This window comes from Haliaeetus albicilla, chromosome 13 (genome assembly GCF_947461875.1).
Source record: "Haliaeetus albicilla chromosome 13, bHalAlb1.1, whole genome shotgun sequence".
Taxonomy (NCBI): domain Eukaryota; kingdom Metazoa; phylum Chordata; class Aves; order Accipitriformes; family Accipitridae; genus Haliaeetus; species Haliaeetus albicilla.
The window spans coordinates 22995430-23014889 of NC_091495.1; the positions used below are offsets into that span (position 1 = coordinate 22995430).

Sequence of the window (19460 nt, forward strand, 5' to 3'; positions counted from 1 at the left end):
GGCAGGCGTCCACAGGCACCGGCAGCAGCCGGCTGCCAGGAGCAGGCAGGAGCCGTGCGGGGGGCTCGGGGCGTCGGCAGGGGGCAGCAGCCCCTCGCACCCCCGCCGGCGGGCTTCCTTGCAGGGAACCGTCCTTGCAGGGGCAGGTTCTCCACGACGTGTGCCCAGCCCTGGAGGGAGGTCGGTCACTGCCCAGTTTGCAGTCCCCCAGGCCTTCCCTCTGCCCAGGAGGCAGAGGGCTGGACTAGAGTCCAGCTGCGGGGAGCTTGGTACCAGCCGTGCACCTGTGGTGAAGGCTTCAGCCTGCACCAGCCCTACAGGTTTCACTGCTCTGCCAAGCGCCCCTTGCTGGAGCTAGGCAAGGAACATCATGTTCTAAGGCTCTTACTAGGCTGGAAGATTAAATTGTGGCAGCAGCTGCTACTCAAGGGACCACAGAAATAAAATCATTAATTATGGGGACAAATAAGCAAGAAACTCTTCCTGTGTTATGCTTTGCATACACCTAGGTCAGAAGGGCACAGGCAGCTAACTTGGGAGATTGAGAAAATTTCATCTCTGACCTCTGCAGCACTATTCAACATGAAAACGAAATGCTTCCTAGCGTACCTATCAGCATCCTACAGGAACTCCCTCTCTCATGTTTGGAGGGCTTCCTATCTGGGGTATGCCCAATCACCCCCAATCCTCCCTCCCCACACAAAATAAAACCACAAAATACTGACACTAGAATTCTAAAACTCTTATGAACTCCAGGGAGGGGGTATGTTACACATTCCCATGTAACTCAGTTTCTGAAATGGAGAACTGATACTGTCACATGACTGAGAGCTGGGGCTTCAAGAAAACCAACAAATATTAAAAGAATGAGCTACACCTCATCCTACTCTACATCAGCATGTGGAAGTCTTTGCCAAGACACAGATCAGACAGAAGGACAGGAAGCAAAATAACTTGAAATGTGGTAGGTAGAATTTTATGAGTAACACTGAGGCTGCTTACAGCACAACAAGCTTCATTGCAGAGGTTTTGACAAGCCTAGCCTTTAAGTAATGTGAAAATTGCCGACGTTTTTTAATGTTTCTCAAAGTTACCTGGTTAAATAATCTGCCCCTTTTTTAAGCCACTGTCAGCTTCCGAGTCAAAAGTGACACGAGTGCTGCTGTGAACAATGGATTCTGGTCTACAGGCTCAGTCTGATCTTTGAGCTGACAGTCTACATTCAGACCCAGACAGCAGTTTCCAGCGCTTGGATACAAGTACAGAAGTAAAACACTGCTCATCCCACACATCACTCCTTGCTTGGGACTGCACCTCTTCTCCAACACAGATGACTTAATTTGCACAAGCACCTTGAACCAGGCTGCTGCGAAAGTGGGCACTCAGGATGACCACTGAATTCACAGCTTTCTGGAAAGCCTACAAGTCACAGGATTGCTCTCCCCAGGAGAGTTAATGGGTGGCACATGCAATTCAGCAAACTTGGGACATTGCACCACAACAGGCTCTGCTCCCTCCCTCACATGCTCAGGATCAGTCCAGTCCAGGCCTTAACCAACAGAGAGAACACTATAGTCATTGCCACCTACTTTTAAAATAGTTTATTTCTGGTCTTAAAATATACATCAGTTTGAAAATTTCAGAAAAAACCCACATTAGTTACAGATTAACAGTCTGGAGTTGGGACACTGAAAGTGGGTCAGCTCAAGACCCCAGAGCTAATACTGCTGGAGGTGAGCAGGAGTGCAGAGGGCAGGCACTGTGCCCACTGGGAGAGGGCTCTGCTCCTCTTGAGGCCACTGCTCCCCCTCAACCTCTGCCAGCAGCCTAATGCTGTGAAGCAGAAGTGTCTGGTGAGGCATTGGGCACCCTTTTGCCACCCCTCCATTTCTCCATTGTTTTGCTTTTAAGTCTACCTTGACCAAAGGCAGAGGGAGGCTGGCTCTGCCCAGCACCATCAGCACCAGCTGCTTCAGCAAGAGTGGGTTTTGTCCCCTGATCAGCATGCTAGGATTCAGGGGAGATGGGGCTGAGCCCTGAGGGGCAATGTCTCCCTTACTGCCCAAGTGGCTGTGCTCTCCCACAGGCAGGCCACCAGCAGTCTCAGAGCGAGGGGCTCACTCAGTGAGCATCCAGCCCCAGGTGATGATCATGAGACAGGAGCTGGCAGCCACTGCAGGTGCAAGCCCTCAGCAACACTGCAGAAGAACAGAAGAAATGCAGCAGTGCAGTGGCTGATGAGAGCAAACGCAAGGACCCCACCACCACATTCAGGACAGGGGAGATGAACACCCTGTGGGCTCAGAGGAGGCTCCTGCTCTCAGCACCAGCCTGTTTGCACAGGGATCAAGCAAAATATTGTAGTGAAATACTGAGTCCCACCTCCCCACCAGAGGGTGGCATCCAGCTCCACAACTGTTCCAGGTGGGAAACAAGGCTAGTGTGTAGGCAGCAGCTCTAGGCAGGATACATAAAGCAACCTACACAGCCGCCAGAGAGGCCTGCAGCTCACTTTCAGAGGCTCTGGAGCCTCCAGGCTCGAGCTGAAGCCCTGGCTGGCCCCAGCTGCAAGCTGCAGGCCTTTTGCAGAGACAGGGTTTCGGGGAGGGGAGCAGGGCCCCCAGGCAGCTCTTGGCTGCACATCTTGCTGTAAGCATGTGAACGGGAGCTCCCTCCTGGACAGAGGGCTGCTCTCCTACGGCCCAGTGAAGAGCCCTCATTGAGTAGGGTGGGAGGACAACACAAACCCAACTCAAAAACCAGACAGCAGGCTGAAGACAGCCAGCGGGGATTGGGGGGGGGGCACAGCACAGGGAACCAGGCTATTCTCTGCCTCGCACCCCAGGAGGAGCCAAGAAACACCAGACAGACAAGGGCACAGGACAAAATTAAAATGGGACCCCTGGGCTCCGTAAGCCCTCAAAAAAATACCTACATCTACAGACCTCTGCCCTCCCCCCCCCCAAGACACCAAGCACACAAGACTGAGAAGAAAAGTCACATAATATCACGCTACGCTAGGAAAAACAGGCAGAGAGGCCCCACCCAGAAGGGGAGGCCCCGGAGAGGCGCCAGAGCCAGCCTGGAGCCCCCCGGAGAAGGGGGGCCTGTGAGGAGACCCTGGCAAAGGGCTGCTACTGAGCCGTGAGGTAGTGCGTCTACAGGGAGCAGCTCCTCAGCATGCTGCCCTCGCAACCCTGCCAGGCCTGCCCAGAAAAGCCCAGTAGCATCTTTCATGCCTTACTTGCCCAGGGCGAGACCTTGTTCTTGCGTCTGGAGGGGTTTCTGCAGGCTGGAGGCCAGGATCAGAGGGAAGCGCAGCTCTGAGAGCTGAGCCTCCTCAACACACCCTCAACACAGGCATTGGACTGGCTGCCAACGGCTGTGTCTGTTTATGCAGGGTGGGGAGAAAGAAAAAACAATACACCCCAAAACCAAAGGCTTGGAAAGAAGCAAGAAGCCCACCCAAGAGCAAAGCATCAGCACCGTTCAAACAAAACAACAGCGCAGAGAGCGGGGGAAGAGGTGTTGAGGGAGCAGAGACTCAAACACAAACCCCAGTGCCTAGCAGGCAGTGCCTGCCCGAACCATCTCGGCAGACAGCACCCATGCCCCACACCACAGCACCAGCATCCATGCGTTGCCTCTGTGGGGGCTGGATGCTGAGCCCAACACAGGAGCCTAGTGATGGGGACCTGCAGAGGCAGATTCCGGAGAACCACCCGGAGGGCCGCTGGGGAAAACAAAACCCAGCAGGAAAATGAGACACCAGTAATCCCAGCACATCCCCAGGGGCACATAGCCATCCACTGCCCCACTCACAGCCCCTGGGGACTCCCAGGGAATCAGACACCATCACACAGGCATTCTGCCCTGTTGGCACAAGTAAAAAGAGAGCAGAGCAGCTGTGGGCAACCAGCATGAGAGCACCCAGGGCCTCAGGTACCTGAGAGGGAAGGGGGAAAGACGATGCAAGCATAAAGAGGCACAGGCACCAGGACAAGGGGTACCAAGAACGAGCTCTGGTACAGGCACCAGTGTGAGGCTGTGAAGAGAGCTGCGAGTGTGCTGGGGCAGTGTGTTTGTGTGTGCTTCTGCACACTGTGTGTGCTAGTACTGTGGATCTGAGGTGCCAGGGAAGGGGGACCCCAGCTCTTCCAGGTAGCAGAAGAGAATAAATATAAAATTTCAGAGTAGAGGCCCCCTGGGAGGAGGGTACTAAGGGAGGTTTCTCCCTCAGAAGGCAGACAGATGGAGGCATTCCACAGCTCTGCAGCATGTGGCTGCTTCTTGCCCTGCCTCAGCTGAGAAGGTTGCCCTGCTCCTGGGCTTGTGTCAGGCTGTCCTTGCGATGTAAGTGGTGGACACCCATCCTCTTGGGGCTGCGGTGTGGCCGACTGAAGGGAGGCTTGACCCTGCCTTCTCCACTTTCCTCTGGGGCACCTCCTTGGTTGCTCTCCTTGCTTCCCTGGAGCAATACTTCTCTCTCCTCAGCTGGGCTCTCAGGCAAGCCAAGGTCCACATAGTCCTTGTGCTTCTCTAGTGAGGGGCTTCCAGGTTCAGCAGTGCCTCCACCACTTTCCTGCAACAGCTTCTGGGCTTCATCCTGGGAGAAATCTGTACCATAGTCTGAAGAGAAATGGCTCCTGCGGGCTCTGGACTCAGTGCTATCTGTGTCCACACTCGAGTCCCGGCTCACGGTCCAGCTGCAGCTCTGCGCGGACTCCTCACCATCCGAGTAAGCTGAGGCTGCCCTACCCAGCTCCTGCATGGAACGGCTGAACCTCTTCTGGAGCTCAGGGGCTGTGTCACGGCTGAAAGCTGTGCGGTTCATCAGCACCCGCTCTGAGGTAGGGGGTGCCTTGTCCACAAACATACGCTGCCAGTTGGCCAGCAGGTCCTCCTCGGAGCTGGCAGAGCTGGCGAAGGCGCTCGGAATTTGGGGAGGGCTGCTGAATGGGCTGCTCTGGGAAGAGCCGTGAGCCCTGGCTGCTTTGGGGGACTGCTGACAGGAACAGCTGGAGGCCGAACGGCACCCTTCTGAAGCAGGGCTGTTGGGGAGCGTCCGGTGCCTGTCGCAGCTCTCATCTTCGCTCTGCACCAGGCTGAGGGAGATAGCCTGGCGCGTAGCATAAGTACAGTTGGGCAGGGGGCTGTTCTTTGGGATCCTTACCTTGTCTTCAGAGAACTCAATCACTTTGCGCCCAGGGTACATAGGATGGGGAGGTGAGGGTGTAGGGTATGGACTTAACTTCTCAAAGGCAGGCACCTCCTCTGGGACGCTTTCCACGCTGCTCTGTGGCTTGCAGCCACCATTCTGCTGTTTCCCCGCATCTCCTCCCTCCTTTCCCATCTGCCCTGTGCTGTTGCAGGCATCAGGAGGGGCTCCACTCATGTCCACATGCACAAAGACATCCTCAGCCATGGGACAGCTGCCACTGCTAGACTTGGCTGAATTCAGAACCAGAGATTCTGGTTTCTCCAAGACTCTGGCAATGACTGAGGTAGGCACAACATCAGATGGAGCCAAGGTGTGGGTTGCCTCTTGACCAGGGCCTGCAGACTCCTGAGTGCTGTGCAAATGCTTATTGACCATGTCCTGCAGCTCACAGGGAAGCTAGGGAGAAGGAAAAGGACATTAGAAGGGGGCTGCCATACAAGCCATTTAGTTCCAAATAATCTGCCTTTTCCAACCAACCTTCACGTGTACTTTGTACTCCTTATCTTGACCCTAACATTCACCTACCTTGCCTTGAGAAAGGTATCTGTTTCCAAAGCAAACTTGCCACATGAGGGACTAACAAGGTTCTCTAGCTGTCACACCAGCCATTTCTAGGCCATGGTTCACAGGCCCCATTTTGTGAAGAGAACAAGAAAAGATGGCACACGGGCTAAGTCCCCCATGCCTGTGAGCACAGAGATAAGGCCCAGCCAGCGCATGCTAGGAAGGGGTCTATTGATCTGTGGAAAATCAGCTGCTGGTTGCACTGAACTGACTCAACTGTCCCCAGTGCTGGGATCTGCAGTGCTTCCCAAATGTAGTAATTGCAGCCATGCTGCCTTGGCAGCCTGCCTGCAGACCAGAATCGATGCCTTCCCTTGTTCCTACCAACTCCACCACCTCATCCCACTCACTCTCTCCATTTCAGAGAGGCAAACATGGGGTTTATTACCAAAGCTGCAGGACCAAGGTGTCCACAGGAGATAAACACTGCTCCTTGTCCTACAAATGGGCACTACTGCTCTCCCCATCGCGCTGCCAGGCTGCCCTCACCTTGGTCACCACACCCATGCACAGCAAGAAGTGGAGAGCAGAGCTCCACAAGCCACTCAGTGGCACAGCAAGGTCTGTCCCATCACAGCCAGAAGGAAACTGCATCCAAAGCTGGGGACACAGGGCACACTGCATGACAACAGCTGGCTGTGAGACAGACTGTCTGCACAGCTGCTCAGCACCAACCCCCCTCCAGTGGCAGCCACATGGGACACAGCGCTCTGGGGGGCAGAATTCAAAGCTCCAGGGAAGGGAGACAGCTGGGAGAGAGGTCAAGGTTACCCCAGCAGTAACTGATACACTGACCTCAAGAGTGCTAATTTGAGACACAATGGGGGAGGGTGACATATTGGTCACCTGCTAAGTTAAAAAAGACAAGCACATGGTTTTGCTGAGAGGAACATAAGAAGGGATGGAGATTAGGGGTATGGAGAAGAGAGTGCTGGGATAAGGGTCTGAATTATACTTCCAACCGAAGAAATGATGCTACTAATCTGAAAGGCCTAAACTCCATCTCTGCTCATCCTGAGGGCAGGATGAGCTGAACAGACCCCACAAGGGGGAGTATGAGTTGGTACCAACTTCTCCCATTCAGGAGGCCTAAAAGACACCCTAAATGCTGCCTCCCACATTTCTCCTCAGAGTAAGAAGTGAAGCAGGGCCAGACTACTGCTGCTTGACTCCTTATCAGGCAGCGTGGCCCTTCCATGTGGCCAGATGAGGAAGGGAAGAGGACAGAGCAGGGTAAGAGAGAGGTCTGTCCTCCTGCCAGCTCCCATCAGGCACCCAGCAGGCTATCAAATTCAAGGTTATTGTGCTTTTTATAACAGCTTCTGGCTGAGCTGTGAAATGGAGCTGGTGCGAAAGAGGAGCTGGCAGAGGCTCTGTGCTGCCTTCTCAGTGGGAGTGGGAACAGGAGCCCCCCACACACCTCTGAGGCTGAAGGATGAGAAGCCAACAGCCCTGCAGAGAAAGCTGGAGAAAGCAAGATGCAGACGGAGACCATGAGCCCTTCTTCCCCACCTCAGCAGGACTGCTACTCACATCAGCAAACTTGTGGTTCCTGAAGTGCGACTTGTTACACTTGAGCAGCTGTACTGCAAGGTTACAGTCCTGTCGATAGCGTTCCTGCAAGAAAGGGCAAGGTGTGCAATAGTGGCAGACAGGCTCAATCTCTTACCTGAAAAGGCACCACCTGATCAGGTGCTGCTTGAACAGAAGCAGGAGGTGGCATATGATGAATTGCTCATGAGGGTACCTGCAATTCACTCCTCTCCACCCCCCTGTCTATTTTCTTACAACTCAGCCAAGGTGTCCCTTTCAACTCCAGTCCTCGCTCCAGGCATACACCCTGTCAGTGTATCAAACCCCTCTCCCTCTGGGGATTTTAATATTCTCCAAAAGTCCCACAAGATTTGCTATCCCATCCCAGAGTTCAGCTATGCCTGAAGACACTGCCTGATGTCAGGCATCTTGCAGACAGACAGACTTGAGAGAGTAGAGGGCAGTTAATAGAAACAAGCACCACATCCAGGAACTTCTATATTGATGGTGTAGAAAAGACATCAGCTCCCTCCCAGCTCTTGAGTAAATGACCCCTCTGTTGGTACAGCCTGGACTCGGGTCAAACCCTAAGCTCAAAAGAGCAAATACATCAAACTTGAAGATCAGTTCTTCCTTGCTCAACCCCTCAGGCCCTTTTCTGCTTGTCTGTCCCTACTGTTGTGTACAGCTCCTGCACTTTCATACACGCTGAAGTCATTCAAATGCTCCTTTACACTAATGACTTGGAACAAGAGGAAAAGCCAACACCTCTTACACTTCCACAGCCGTCTGCAGACTGACACTTACATTGAGTTCCTCCAGCTTATTGATGGTGGTTTTGGCATCAAGCAATTTATTAGTGAGCTCTACAATCTCCCAGTCCAGCGTCTTGCGGTCCATCTCTGCCTTTTTAATCTGGGATGCAAGAACACCAGGTGTAAATCTCCCCAGCACAGAAGAACCTGGCTTCACCACCCACCTCAGCCCAAGTATAGCACAATGACATGTTCAGTTGGGATACAAAAACTTCCAGACAGACAGACAAGGGGGACAGCCTGGCTCTTCACCAAGGGAAGGACTCCAAAGGCCAAATGGAGCCAGCCACTCTGCTAGCTACAGAGACAACAGGTTGAGTGTGAACCTCCTTGACGCAGTATCTTTTCTTGTAGCACAACCATGTTTCTTCTCTGCCCTGGTTCGCATGGTGCCTGGTGGAAAGCTAGTGGTTTTGAGCAATCAATCCCATACTGCCATTGGCAGCAAAGACCTCTGAGCTTGTGATACCCAGCCGTCTTCTCTGGGGCAACAGAACAAGAATACTGTCCATAAAGATCCAGCAGTCAGTGCCGAATGGACAAAAGTTTTTTTTGGCAGGGAGAGGACACCACCTTGAAAGAATTTAAGCCTTGCTCTAGTAAGAAAAAGGACCCGTGTAGCTTCATCTGGAGCTCAGTTAATGCCCTCCCTAAAGCAGGCAATCTTGCCTCTTTAGACTCCCTAACAGTTCAGGTACAGGGCCAATAGAGACCCAGATGTAACAGCAGAGAGGTGCAACAGCTCAGAACAATGAAGCCACCCCCTCCTCAAGAAGTTCTTCCAACACTGCCCAAGGGTGCTCTGAGGCTGTGATCACCAGGGCCCAGCTGTGCATCAGGCGTACAGCACAGCAATACACAAGAGGGTAGGGGAGGACAATGCTTCCCACATATGCAGTCTCTTCGGGCACCAGCACAATAAATATTAACCCAAGAAATTCAAGTTCTAGAACCAAAAAATCTCATCCTGGGCTGCATGGAGGCAACCAGCATCTCAGCTGTTTGACTTGCCTGCTTACAGCCCAGAAGGGGAAGGAAAGGGAGCAAATGAGGCTCACAGCCATCTACATCTTGTGCAGTGCCACAGTTTATGGGCATCACTTCCCAACACGCCATGCTCCAGCTGGCTCAGAGTCAAACACTCTTAAGATGAAGCACTGCAAGCTAGGACCTGCTGCATCTGCGGGCAGCTGCTGGATACCAGGTGAGCCCTTGGCTGGACGAGAGCTGGGGCCCCTCCATCTGGGATGGTGTATGTGGGACTGACAATGAAACCAACAGGCTGAGACAGGTAAAGAGGAAAAAGAAAAAACACACAAACGAAAAGACGCAACTGCAAAAATCCAGCTTTGGCTGAGAGAGGCCTGAGAGGTGAGTGTGCCCAGCGTGTGCCAGCGGCAGCATGGGGAGGAGAAAGAGAGAGAGAGGGGGAGGGAGAGAAAAGAAACAGCCATGAGTGTTATGAATGCACACAACAGACATACAAGCACATTGGCTCTGCTCTGACTGCCCCCATCCTCCCAGGATGACCACCCCAAGACTGGTTGACACTTCCCTGGCATTTTGAGAGGGACTGAAGCAACATGACGGAATACCATGCAATTATGTTGTGGGGAACCAAAGCTCACGTGCATGACCAAGTAGGGGCTTGGTAAATCAAGAAAACAGTTCATGACACCAGCCGGAACAGGGAGTAGACGGTTGTGGCCAGAATCTCACCCCTCACCCACTGCCACATCTGCTGGGTAAAGCCAGGGCCCCTTCTCTCAACTGCTTCTAATACATAGGTCTCTTTCACCTTCTCTCTGTAGTGACTTAATAGGGCACTTACCAGGGCATGCAGCTTCTCCTCCAGGTCTTGGTTGGTTCTCTGGGAAGCAGTGTAGCTGTTCTGCAACCTACAGAAACAAGATTGTATACATGGGAATGGATCTTGGGCACCTACTAAAGTCTCCTTCATAGCTGCCAAGCAAACCACCAACTCCACAACTGCAGAAAGACTGGTACTAAGACAACTAGGCATATTAACTATGCCTTATCTCTGCCACATAATGGCCTTCAGACCCCAAGTTACTGGAGGCAAGATGAGGTTGGCTGGGTGAAAGAATCTTGCACTGGAGGGTGTAAATGACTTTGGAGGACTCCTCTGAGCTATGTCATCTATAAGCATGTGACCAGTGACTGACACTGATTAACTGAGGTACTTCTCAGAGAAAGTGGTGATGTATTTTCTTGCAGCCATCAGTGGCTCCTTTTGCATATGTGGGGTAACCATCCAAGCTGGATCCTGCCTTACATCCAATAGATTAAGAACTCCCTATTGTTGTCAGCCCCTTGTGCTAGCAGCATTCCTACGCTGTACCCTGGAGGAAGTAATGGCTGCAGAGCCTTTAACTCCCCTACAGTCTAGGGGTGCACCTTTCTGAGGATGCAGCATGCCTTTGATTTACACAACAGGGGACAGCCTCCTCACACCAGCTGAGGGAGTCCTTGGTGGGAGGGACCTCTCTAACCCTGCTCCTCTCTTTTCTTTTTCATACCTACGGAATTTGTCCTTGAATTTTTCCAGCTCCTCACGGTTCTGGCCCAGCTCCATCTCCAGGTAGTCCTGACCTGACTCCAGCTCCCTCTCCATCGCCTCCATTTTGTTAGTCACATATGTCAGCCTTCGGCGCAGTTCCTCATTCTCATGCTGCAGTAGCCTGGGGCACATAAGAACAAAGTACCACTGAGTGCACAAGGGGTACTCCACACCAGCATCCCCACCCCAGGGCCCAAGACCTCCCACAGGGGCCCCAGGAAGTTGGGAACTGAACTGGCAGGAGACTCCAGCACACACAGCGAGAGATGCATCTCTGTCAGGAGAGGGAAACTCGAACTCTCTTGGAGCAGGGGCAAAGAAGCACATGCCAGCTGGCCAAGCATGGTTCCCAGCTCCCTCTCAGGTTACAGTGCTTGGATAAAGCCCACTAGCCAGATGAGCTGTGCAGCTCCAGTGTCCCTCACTGGTGAATGAAACCCACTCAATAATTTATCCCAGTCCAAGTTAGAAGAGTTGAAGGCAAAAAGAACAAAATCATCTTCTCCCCTGAAACTGTTCAAAAGCCCTCAACACCTTTAACACCTGGTGGAAAGAGGACTCCATACAGCCTTAAGTCCAGAAGCAGAAGTGGTGGGGTACATTTATAGACATGATCGCAGCTGCCAATCAGCCCCATTCCAACACAAACTGCTCCAATCCTCCCCAGCCAGGACATGCCTGGTGCTCAGAAGGATTTCCTGTTGTTTTTCATTCCTTTGTGCTCAGTTGCTCAGAGAAACTCAGAAGCACAGCTTCTCTCTGGCAGTGCAAGCTTTCTCCTCACTATGGCTTGGAGCTCAGTGCTAGCAGCTGTGCCCCATACCACCACCAGCAAAGGGCTCAGCTCTCACCCTCAGTCAGCAGCAGGCCTCTGCATACTGCTTCTGGTGGGTTACACCAAAACAATGGCAACAACAAGAAGAGTTAAAAAAGGCACTCCTCTCTCCACCTGTATTAAAGGCTTCATCTCCTACTTTCTTTCACACCCACCAACTCCTCTGCCTGCACCTGCACTGGGGGTCTATGTTCCCTCCCCCTCCAGGGGGAGAGACATGTAAGGTAGAGGTTGGCAAGGTACAGTCTAAAGCTCTGCCCACGTGGCCCCAAGAAGACTGAAGATCTGAGAGCAGCCTGCAGGGCCAGTCAGCTTCGCTGTGCGAGTGGCACAGGCAGGATGTGAGGAATCAGCACCCACACAGTTGCAGTATGACGGGCATAAAGGGGGAGCAGGACACTTACTTCATCCTTTCTGTATCCGTCAAGGGTTCCTGCACAGGGAAGAAAACAGCTGTGAGATTCTTTCAGAGGAGGAGTTAGTCTCTCACACTGTCCTACAGGGTAGAGTCTTGGTTGCTAGACCCTAACTGTGACTTCCTCACCTGCTCTGACAGCTCTGAGCTGCTAGGATCTCTACACACTGCTCAGCTGTCTGTAAGACAGACTGTGTATTCTGGTTCAGGGTAGAAGAGCTATACTAGAAGCCACCACACAAGTTAGGTAACTTTACTCTCCCATGCTGCAATCTCAGCATCTCTTGTAACATCGTTACCTTAGCTGGTGTTTCAGCTTCCTCCACATCCACAGTTAGTGGGGAGCAGGAATCTCACAGGCCAGCATACACTGAGGATTAAATTGTCACCACAGCAATGACAACATCCTTCAAGCCCCACAAAAAGAATGAAAGAGAATCATTTGGCAGCTGAAAAATGTGTTTACCATTTACACCACCCAAATTGTGCTGTGAAAAGGATTTCTTTTTGCAGATCTGAAACCAGCCACTGTAACTATTCTGGGATAGCAGAAGAAACACCAAAGGTCAGAAAAGCCTGTGAAAGAAATTAATGTGCTGGGCAAGATCCCCAGAGATGGCTGGAGCAGGGACCTGCAGAACAAGGAGACACAGCACAGTGACAAGAGCACATGGCTCAGCTATTCTCATTTCCTTTGCACTCTCTGCATTAACCCATGAGATGGCTGCTGCCTGCCAGCAGAACTGGGAGAGATCTAATTAGCACTAGAAGCAACAGTGTTTCCTGTGAAAGCCCAAGACTGTGACCACTCTCAAAGTCCAAGCTGCCCATGGATTATATTTGGTGCTTGGTACCAACAGCACTGCACAAACCCACAGTGCTGCCAGACTTTAGACTGTCCACTAAGTGTCACAGCCAGCTCTGGGCTGAGAGGCCATGCCACAGACAGTTGTGGATGAGGTTGTTGAGCTGCTAGCAATATTACAGAAGGCAAACCACCCCAGTCATGGCCCTAAGATATCATGGGCCTGCTTCCTTCATCAACTCACACTTTAAAAGAATGGTCCTTACCACCTGCATACATCCATCCACCTGTCCCTAAAGGCAAAGCATCAATCCATTCTTTTCTTACATCCTGACCCCACATGGCAATTGGTTAATTCATGCAGAATTATCTAGCAACTGCCTCCCCTACCCCCACAAATACACACAGAGCAGATGCTAGTGACCAGGCAAAGGGGATAATGTGATTCCTATTAAAACGAGGTGATGGCCCCAAAGAAGGCTGGAGAAAAGAGGATAAGGCTTACAAAGAACTGAAATGGCCATCATACAAAGATCCACTACCCCAAGACAGCCAGGCATAGGGCACACACAGAGCACTGGGAGCATCCCAACACCTCCTGACAACAGAGGTGCCCACCTCCTGCAGACACCTGCTGCCTTGCAGCCTGGAGGACCTCCAACCTGCACACACCTGGGAAGTCTGCAGTGCGGACAACAGCACCAGCTCCTGCCTTCCTAACTCCTGGGGCCAAAGGGAAGCTGGTTCCTCCCAGGAAGATATACCCAACCTGGAGCACAGCCATGAGTGGCACCCACAAGAGAGGAGCTTCTGGTGATTAAGTACCCACAACATGAGGTCTGGGGGCCTGCTCTCACTCTCCCCACTGGCATTACAGACTAGATGAGAGCCAGGTGGGGGCTTTGGCCTTTGTGAGACCCCTGTCTGTGAGCCAGTGGCCCTGGCACCTACCTTGTTTAGTGCCAGGCTGAAGGAAGGGGAGGATCTAGATGGGCTAGGCCCCTCCTCCCGACTCCAGCCTGTTGGAGTGGAGAAGGATCCCTTCTCTGGGTAGTTCGGCTCCACTGCACGCTTCTGCCCAAGTTTAGCACACAGATGGTGTGGCTGTAATAGCCGTGAACAGGGACTGCTTTCATCCCTCCTGTCCTCTGCACTGCTTTTCCATGAAGACAGTGAGTGCTGCTGCCCAGAGGATGTCCCTGCCAGCCCCAGGTCTGTCAGCTGCTGCAGCTCATACTGACACAGATCTACTACCCTTCTTTCCAAGGAAACGAGTTTTTCCTTACTGTCCTTCCTCCCAAGGATGGGTTTCTTTCTTAGTCTGGAAGCTCTCTTAGCCTCCTCAGCACACTTTCTCTGGCACGAAGCCTTTCCCAGCCCCTCACATTTCTTTTCTGCTTTTCTTCTGCTTGGGCAGGGGGATCTTTCAGTTGCACGCTTGGTTTTTACCCCTTGCAGGTGACCTTCCCCTTGGCCTTCTGGCAGAGAGCTTCTGGGGCAAAGGGGAGAGTTCTGGTCTTGTTCTGCTCCCCTGGTCTCTCCCAGCGAGCGCAAGCGGATGGGACTCAGCACCCGCTGGGTAATCTCATCCAAGAATTTGGAGAACTGCAGTTTTTCCTCTGTGATCTTCTCCCTGCGCTTGACAGAGGCAGTGGCACTGCTGCTGCTGTGCTCCAGTGAGCACTTCTCCCTATGGCTGAGGCAGAGCTGAGGATCACCGTACTTTCGTGAGCCACGGCAAAGCGTCTCTACTGAGTGGGACTTCCGTAAGCTCTCATGGCGTGGGCCTGTCATGTTGGTCTGCTTCAGGATCCCTTTGAGAGGCAGGTGTGTAGAGGAGACCCGAAACTTCCTTGGTGTCAGGACTTCAGGAGGCTCTTTAAACATCAGCGAGCGTTCCAGGCTTCTGCTCTTGAAAGAGCAAGCGGGATGGTGTCTTTCATCTCCAGGCACCACAACTGTCTCCATGCTACGGCTCACAAATTTGCTGAGGTGCCCACAACTGCGGTTTGGGCACTGCTTCCCACTTCGCTGCCCCATCTTCCCACCACATGGAAGTGCTGGTGAGACAGTCTGGCTCTTGATGTTCAACTCTGCTCTGCACCCTGTCACTTCCTTCTCACTGCTGGACTCCAGGGACCACGATGAGGAGAAGTTCAGGTTGCAAACCTCAAACCCCTCTGCCTGCTTGAGCTGGCCTGCCTCAGTGTAACTAAACCCTGTTTGCTGGTGCAATGGTGTTAAGCCCTTTGCCACCCGGCAAGCCGTTACCTGACTCTGCTCGGCCAAGATCACTCCATCCTGGTCATCACGAATGATGGGTACCTCATGGCGGATCTCACGATGCTGCGGGGGTGCCTTGCGGTAAGGCTTCTTTGATGGAGCTGTGCTCGACATCCTCCCACCTGCGTGGTTCCAAAAGCGGGTTACCTACCAACAGCAGAAAGTGCACAGAAGAGAGAGTCACAGGCGCTCCATCGAACCCTAGAAGTAACCCAGCAGGAATTCAGCTCCCCTGGAGTCCCAGAGCAGGTCCCCATGCAGAGTGTTAATAGAGCAAGGAAAGGATGCGGCCACAAGCCTTGAGCGGCAGCTGCAGAAGAGGGAGCAAAATAAGAGGTAGCTGTGTCCTTCTCCCAGCCAGTGAGAGCAGAGAGCTGGCACATCCTCTCCCCCCCTCTATACGTGCTCACTCACGTAGTTTGTGTGTGTCCAGATTATATATAGCAAATGAGAACAGACCTCACAGCAGCATATTGATTAGGCTCTTTAGGAAAGGCCTTTTCCAATATGGAAAGTGCAAGCCTTACAGGCAGCAGTGACAGCTAGAGCAGGAGTTATTGATCATGTGCTGTCATTGTCAGCAGGGACTATGTGGGAGGAGACTCCAGCCATTAAAGAGCCCAAACCCAGAAGTTCTTGGCTTACACTGGAACACCAATGGAGAAGACCACAGAAGGCTTGTCAGGAGGAGATACCATACCATTACAACTGCTCACTTCTGTCAGAAAAGACAAAGACCACCCCCAAGCCACAGGTGGCATCAAATTAGGGGGAAATGCCATTGACACTGATACCTAAGGCCAGATTTTGCAACATGTAGCAGTACCACTAGCAGAAAGACCAGATTAAGCCCTTTACCCCAGCTGTGCTGGGCAGGATTCTTCCTGCTGCAGGAGTAGTAGTAGTACAAGAGCAAAAAACGGGGTAGAAGGAAAGCAACTATCTTGTACATATGGAAGAATCTCCTTCCTTTCCACTTTGGGACTGCAGCAGTGGGCAGGAAGACTTCCCCCCAAGCAGCCAGGATTTCAGCCACCCTATTGGACACAAGACAGCTCAGAGATGCCAAGCAGTCCCTGCAGAGCCCGATACCAGACTTTCCCGGATGACAACATATGCAGTGCCTGACCTGCAGCACTTCAAAGTGCAGGACCTGCCTCAACTCAGATCACCCTCTCCTCTCTTCTACAGGCAGGGCCATTTGACTCCCATTCACCTTCAAGGCAGTCAATGTATACCACTGAGTCAGCAACCTAGCAGACTTCACTTGCTTTGCGTTTTGGCCAGTGGAGTTTTAGAAGTTAAGTGTCTAAATGGAGCCCCAAGAATTCTCTCCAATTCTTAACCACTCTTGCCTAGCTGCATCTTCTTGACACTTAGAATGAGTCCCCTGGGAGGACTGGCTAGTGTGAGGTGTATGCACCAAGCACAGAGTGGCTCCAAGCCACAGCAGGCTTTACACTTCACAGGAACATTTGCAAGTTGTCTTCCACTCTGCTAAAAACACAGGCTCACAAAAGTTTCTCACACCTTTCCACAGACAGGAGCAACTTCCTAGGACTAACTTGTAAATCTCCACCATCAGAATGCTAGAAAGTCCCCCTTGCTGCAGTCATTCCCTCAAGGTCCCTTCTCCTAAAAAGACTCAAGTAGGTGAAGAGAACTCTAATACTTTAGAAAAATCACGTCCAGCATACCAAATGCACTTTCCATTGCATCCCCAAGCAAAACAGATGGGTCTGGCTTGCTGGGAAGACATTTCTCTTCTTGAAAGAGGAATGCTGAAATCCTGACCAGAAGCATGTTTGTCAACACCCCACCATCAAACAGGTGATCTAGGGGACACTTCTGTCAACGCCTGCCAGGCTAAGGACAGGAGATGTGCATGGAGATATTCCAAGCTGAAATCACAATTATTTCGTTAACCCACAAAGACCTCAGCACTTACCAGCCTGGGCTCAAATTCGAAGCCTCATGAAGCAGGAACACTCACTCAAGATGCCCTGAAGAAGAGAAACAAATAGCTTAGCATCCATCAAAACAGGCAGCTTGAAATCTCACCCCATAAATATATAAGGAATAGGGAACATTTATAACCAACAACGATCCAACGGTCATCTCACTCCTCATACCTGCCCCAACCCACATCAGATCTTCTGAAAGTAAATGAAATTACTTAGGATAGGTGGGCCACATAGCCCAGCAAGAGCTGGAAAGGCACCTGGCAAGGACATGTCCAAAGCACTCAGGCAACTGGGACCACACAAACTCAAAATTCATGAAGCAACAGCCTCAAGGGAACCTTGGTTCCAGGAAGGACTAAACAAACCTCCTGTGAAATGGGACTCTCCCAGCTAATCTTCCCTGCTACTACAGAGGGATGCTAACTGTGAAGCCTTTAGTACAGAAGCTTGGTAATGCTAACAATTACCTCACTTGTCCTTTTAAATCAGTGCTTCTCACCTACAAATGAGCCAGCAATTATCAGACTCTTGTTTGAGCCAAAACATTACGTCCTTATGCCTACAGCTGTGATAACCCACACCTCCATGAGAGAGGAAGGCAAGCTACTCTCTGACTTCCAGCAAGCAGCATGCCATGCTCTACTTTGCTGCTAACAGACTTCTGTAAAATAGTGTCCAGCCAACCAGGGATACAACACAAGTTCAGAAACAACCTGCCTCTCTGTTCAAAGCCCAGGGTACCCATCACTACAAGAAGAGAATTGGGGTGATCTGGGAGCCAGCTGTAAAAGCATAGCTCAGTGGCCATCACTCTGCCACTGGCACGAGAGAGACTGCATTGGAGCCTTCCCTTCCCTGATGCACTTCTGCTGCTGTGCTGGTTTTTCCCTGTCAATGGCACCAAGTCCTGCAAGGCAGGACAGGAGCACAGCGTGTGGAGCAGTTGTACATACACTGGGAGAGCCAGATTGAAGGTGAATGGCACAGACAGGCAACCAGGACCACGCAAACTCAAGATTTGCCAAAACAAACTGAAGAGGTGCCCTAGTACTGGCCCTGCCCCAACAAGCTGTCTGGTCCCTTTCATTGCTACAATGCTATGGTCAGGTCTTGACTAGCACAGGAAAAAAACAGCTTCACTACAGCATAACTGCTCTGTGGGGCAAACTGTAAAGTACAGGGGGAGAAAGAAAGAGAGAGGGAGAACGTGCACCTCCAGGAAGGAACCAGGCCAGCACAGTTTGAATCTGCTTTTCCACCAACTCCCAGCAGGAGCTCGTTCATCATCAAGGCAAAACCACCAGCCACATGGGCTGGCAGACAAGCACAGGCTTCCAGGAACAGCTGTATCCATGGGTCCATGCATGTTTCCACTACAGAGGTGTAAGAACGAACATGCCAAAGGCCTCCCTGTCTCTTGCCACACAGATCCTCAGGCTCAAAGAGGACTGTCCTGCTTCCTACCCCAGAGCCAGCAACTATGCTACCTGCCATCTCACCCCACCTACCTGGAAAAGATACCGGGATTTGAAACCTGCCCTTATGATCTGAGAATTTCCAGAGACACTTAAATACTCACAGTGCCTCCAGGCAACTTTCCCTCAAACAAGGACTTACAGATCCAAAGTGACGATGTGTCCAAACATTTCTGGCCACTTGTCTCCGAATCAGCTCTCCCCTGTCAGCACCCAGCAGCATCTGGCCAACAGCTCCTGAAACACGAGAAAGGCAACTTGGTGTCAGTCACCTATCAGCACAACACATGGAAACAGACAGGCATGCGCAGAGCAACTCACAGCCAGGTGCCAGGGCAGGAGTCGGCAGCAAACTGCTGCAGCATCAGGCTACTATCTAATGCCAGGACTCTCCAGTGAAATAAGCCCCTTGCCTTCACTGTGTCCCAGAAAAGGAAGGTCTTTTAACCATCTCTCCACTGAGCGGGATGCCTGTGCAGACCAGTAACTGACCTCTGAAAGGCAGCTGTTTTTTCTAGATGGCTCCAGGGGTCACTGCTTCCCCACCTGCATTCTTGTCCAACACCAGGAATCCAGCCTCTGTCATCCTGCTCCAGCCACCCTGCCACACCAACCTAATTTTGTTCTGCAGACTTCCCTGCGCTGAAAAGCACAGTTAAGCCCTCCTTGCCTACAATACCTGAGTATCCTTTGCTACCACAGAGAGAATCCCAAGATGGCTCAATTCATCACACCTCCATTCAGAGAGGAGCAGATACTCTCTGCAGAATAGACGGACCTTGTGCTCCAAGGCAGAAACAGATACAGGTAATACCCAGAAATAGAAGGCAGCACTAATTCTGCTCACCACGTTATTGACAACGAGCTCCTCAGAGAGAGGCTTGTGAAGTCCACATTCTGACTACCCTAGAGAAGCTCAGCTTTAGCCTGGAGCTACAGCAGGAAGTAGCTCTTCAGCTATTCTAATTA

General features: G+C 51.9%; 1 protein-coding gene across 6 annotated transcripts in view; it reads right to left on the reverse strand.

Annotated features, from left to right (window-relative positions):
• Positions 1-1586: 1586 nt before the first annotated feature.
• TJAP1 (tight junction associated protein 1) overlaps positions 1587-19460 on the reverse strand; it is a 40022-nt gene continuing 22148 nt past the window's right edge. For 2 of the 6 annotated variants that reach the window (XM_069800454.1, XM_069800455.1), the window contains exons 3-12: positions 18634-18728; positions 17001-17055; positions 15041-15199; positions 11954-11982; positions 10674-10835; positions 9965-10031; positions 9468-9497; positions 8126-8233; positions 7319-7402; positions 1587-5617 (exon numbers count right to left, since the gene is read on the reverse strand). In XM_069800454.1, coding sequence (XP_069656555.1) covers positions 4301-5617; positions 7319-7402; positions 8126-8233; positions 9468-9497; positions 9965-10031; positions 10674-10835; positions 11954-11982; positions 15041-15166 — 1923 coding nt within the window. In that variant the 5' untranslated portion in view covers positions 15167-15199; positions 17001-17055; positions 18634-18728 and the 3' untranslated portion in view covers positions 1587-4300. The other 4 variants (XM_069800457.1, XM_069800456.1, XM_069800452.1 and 1 more) reach the window with 4 other exon arrangements.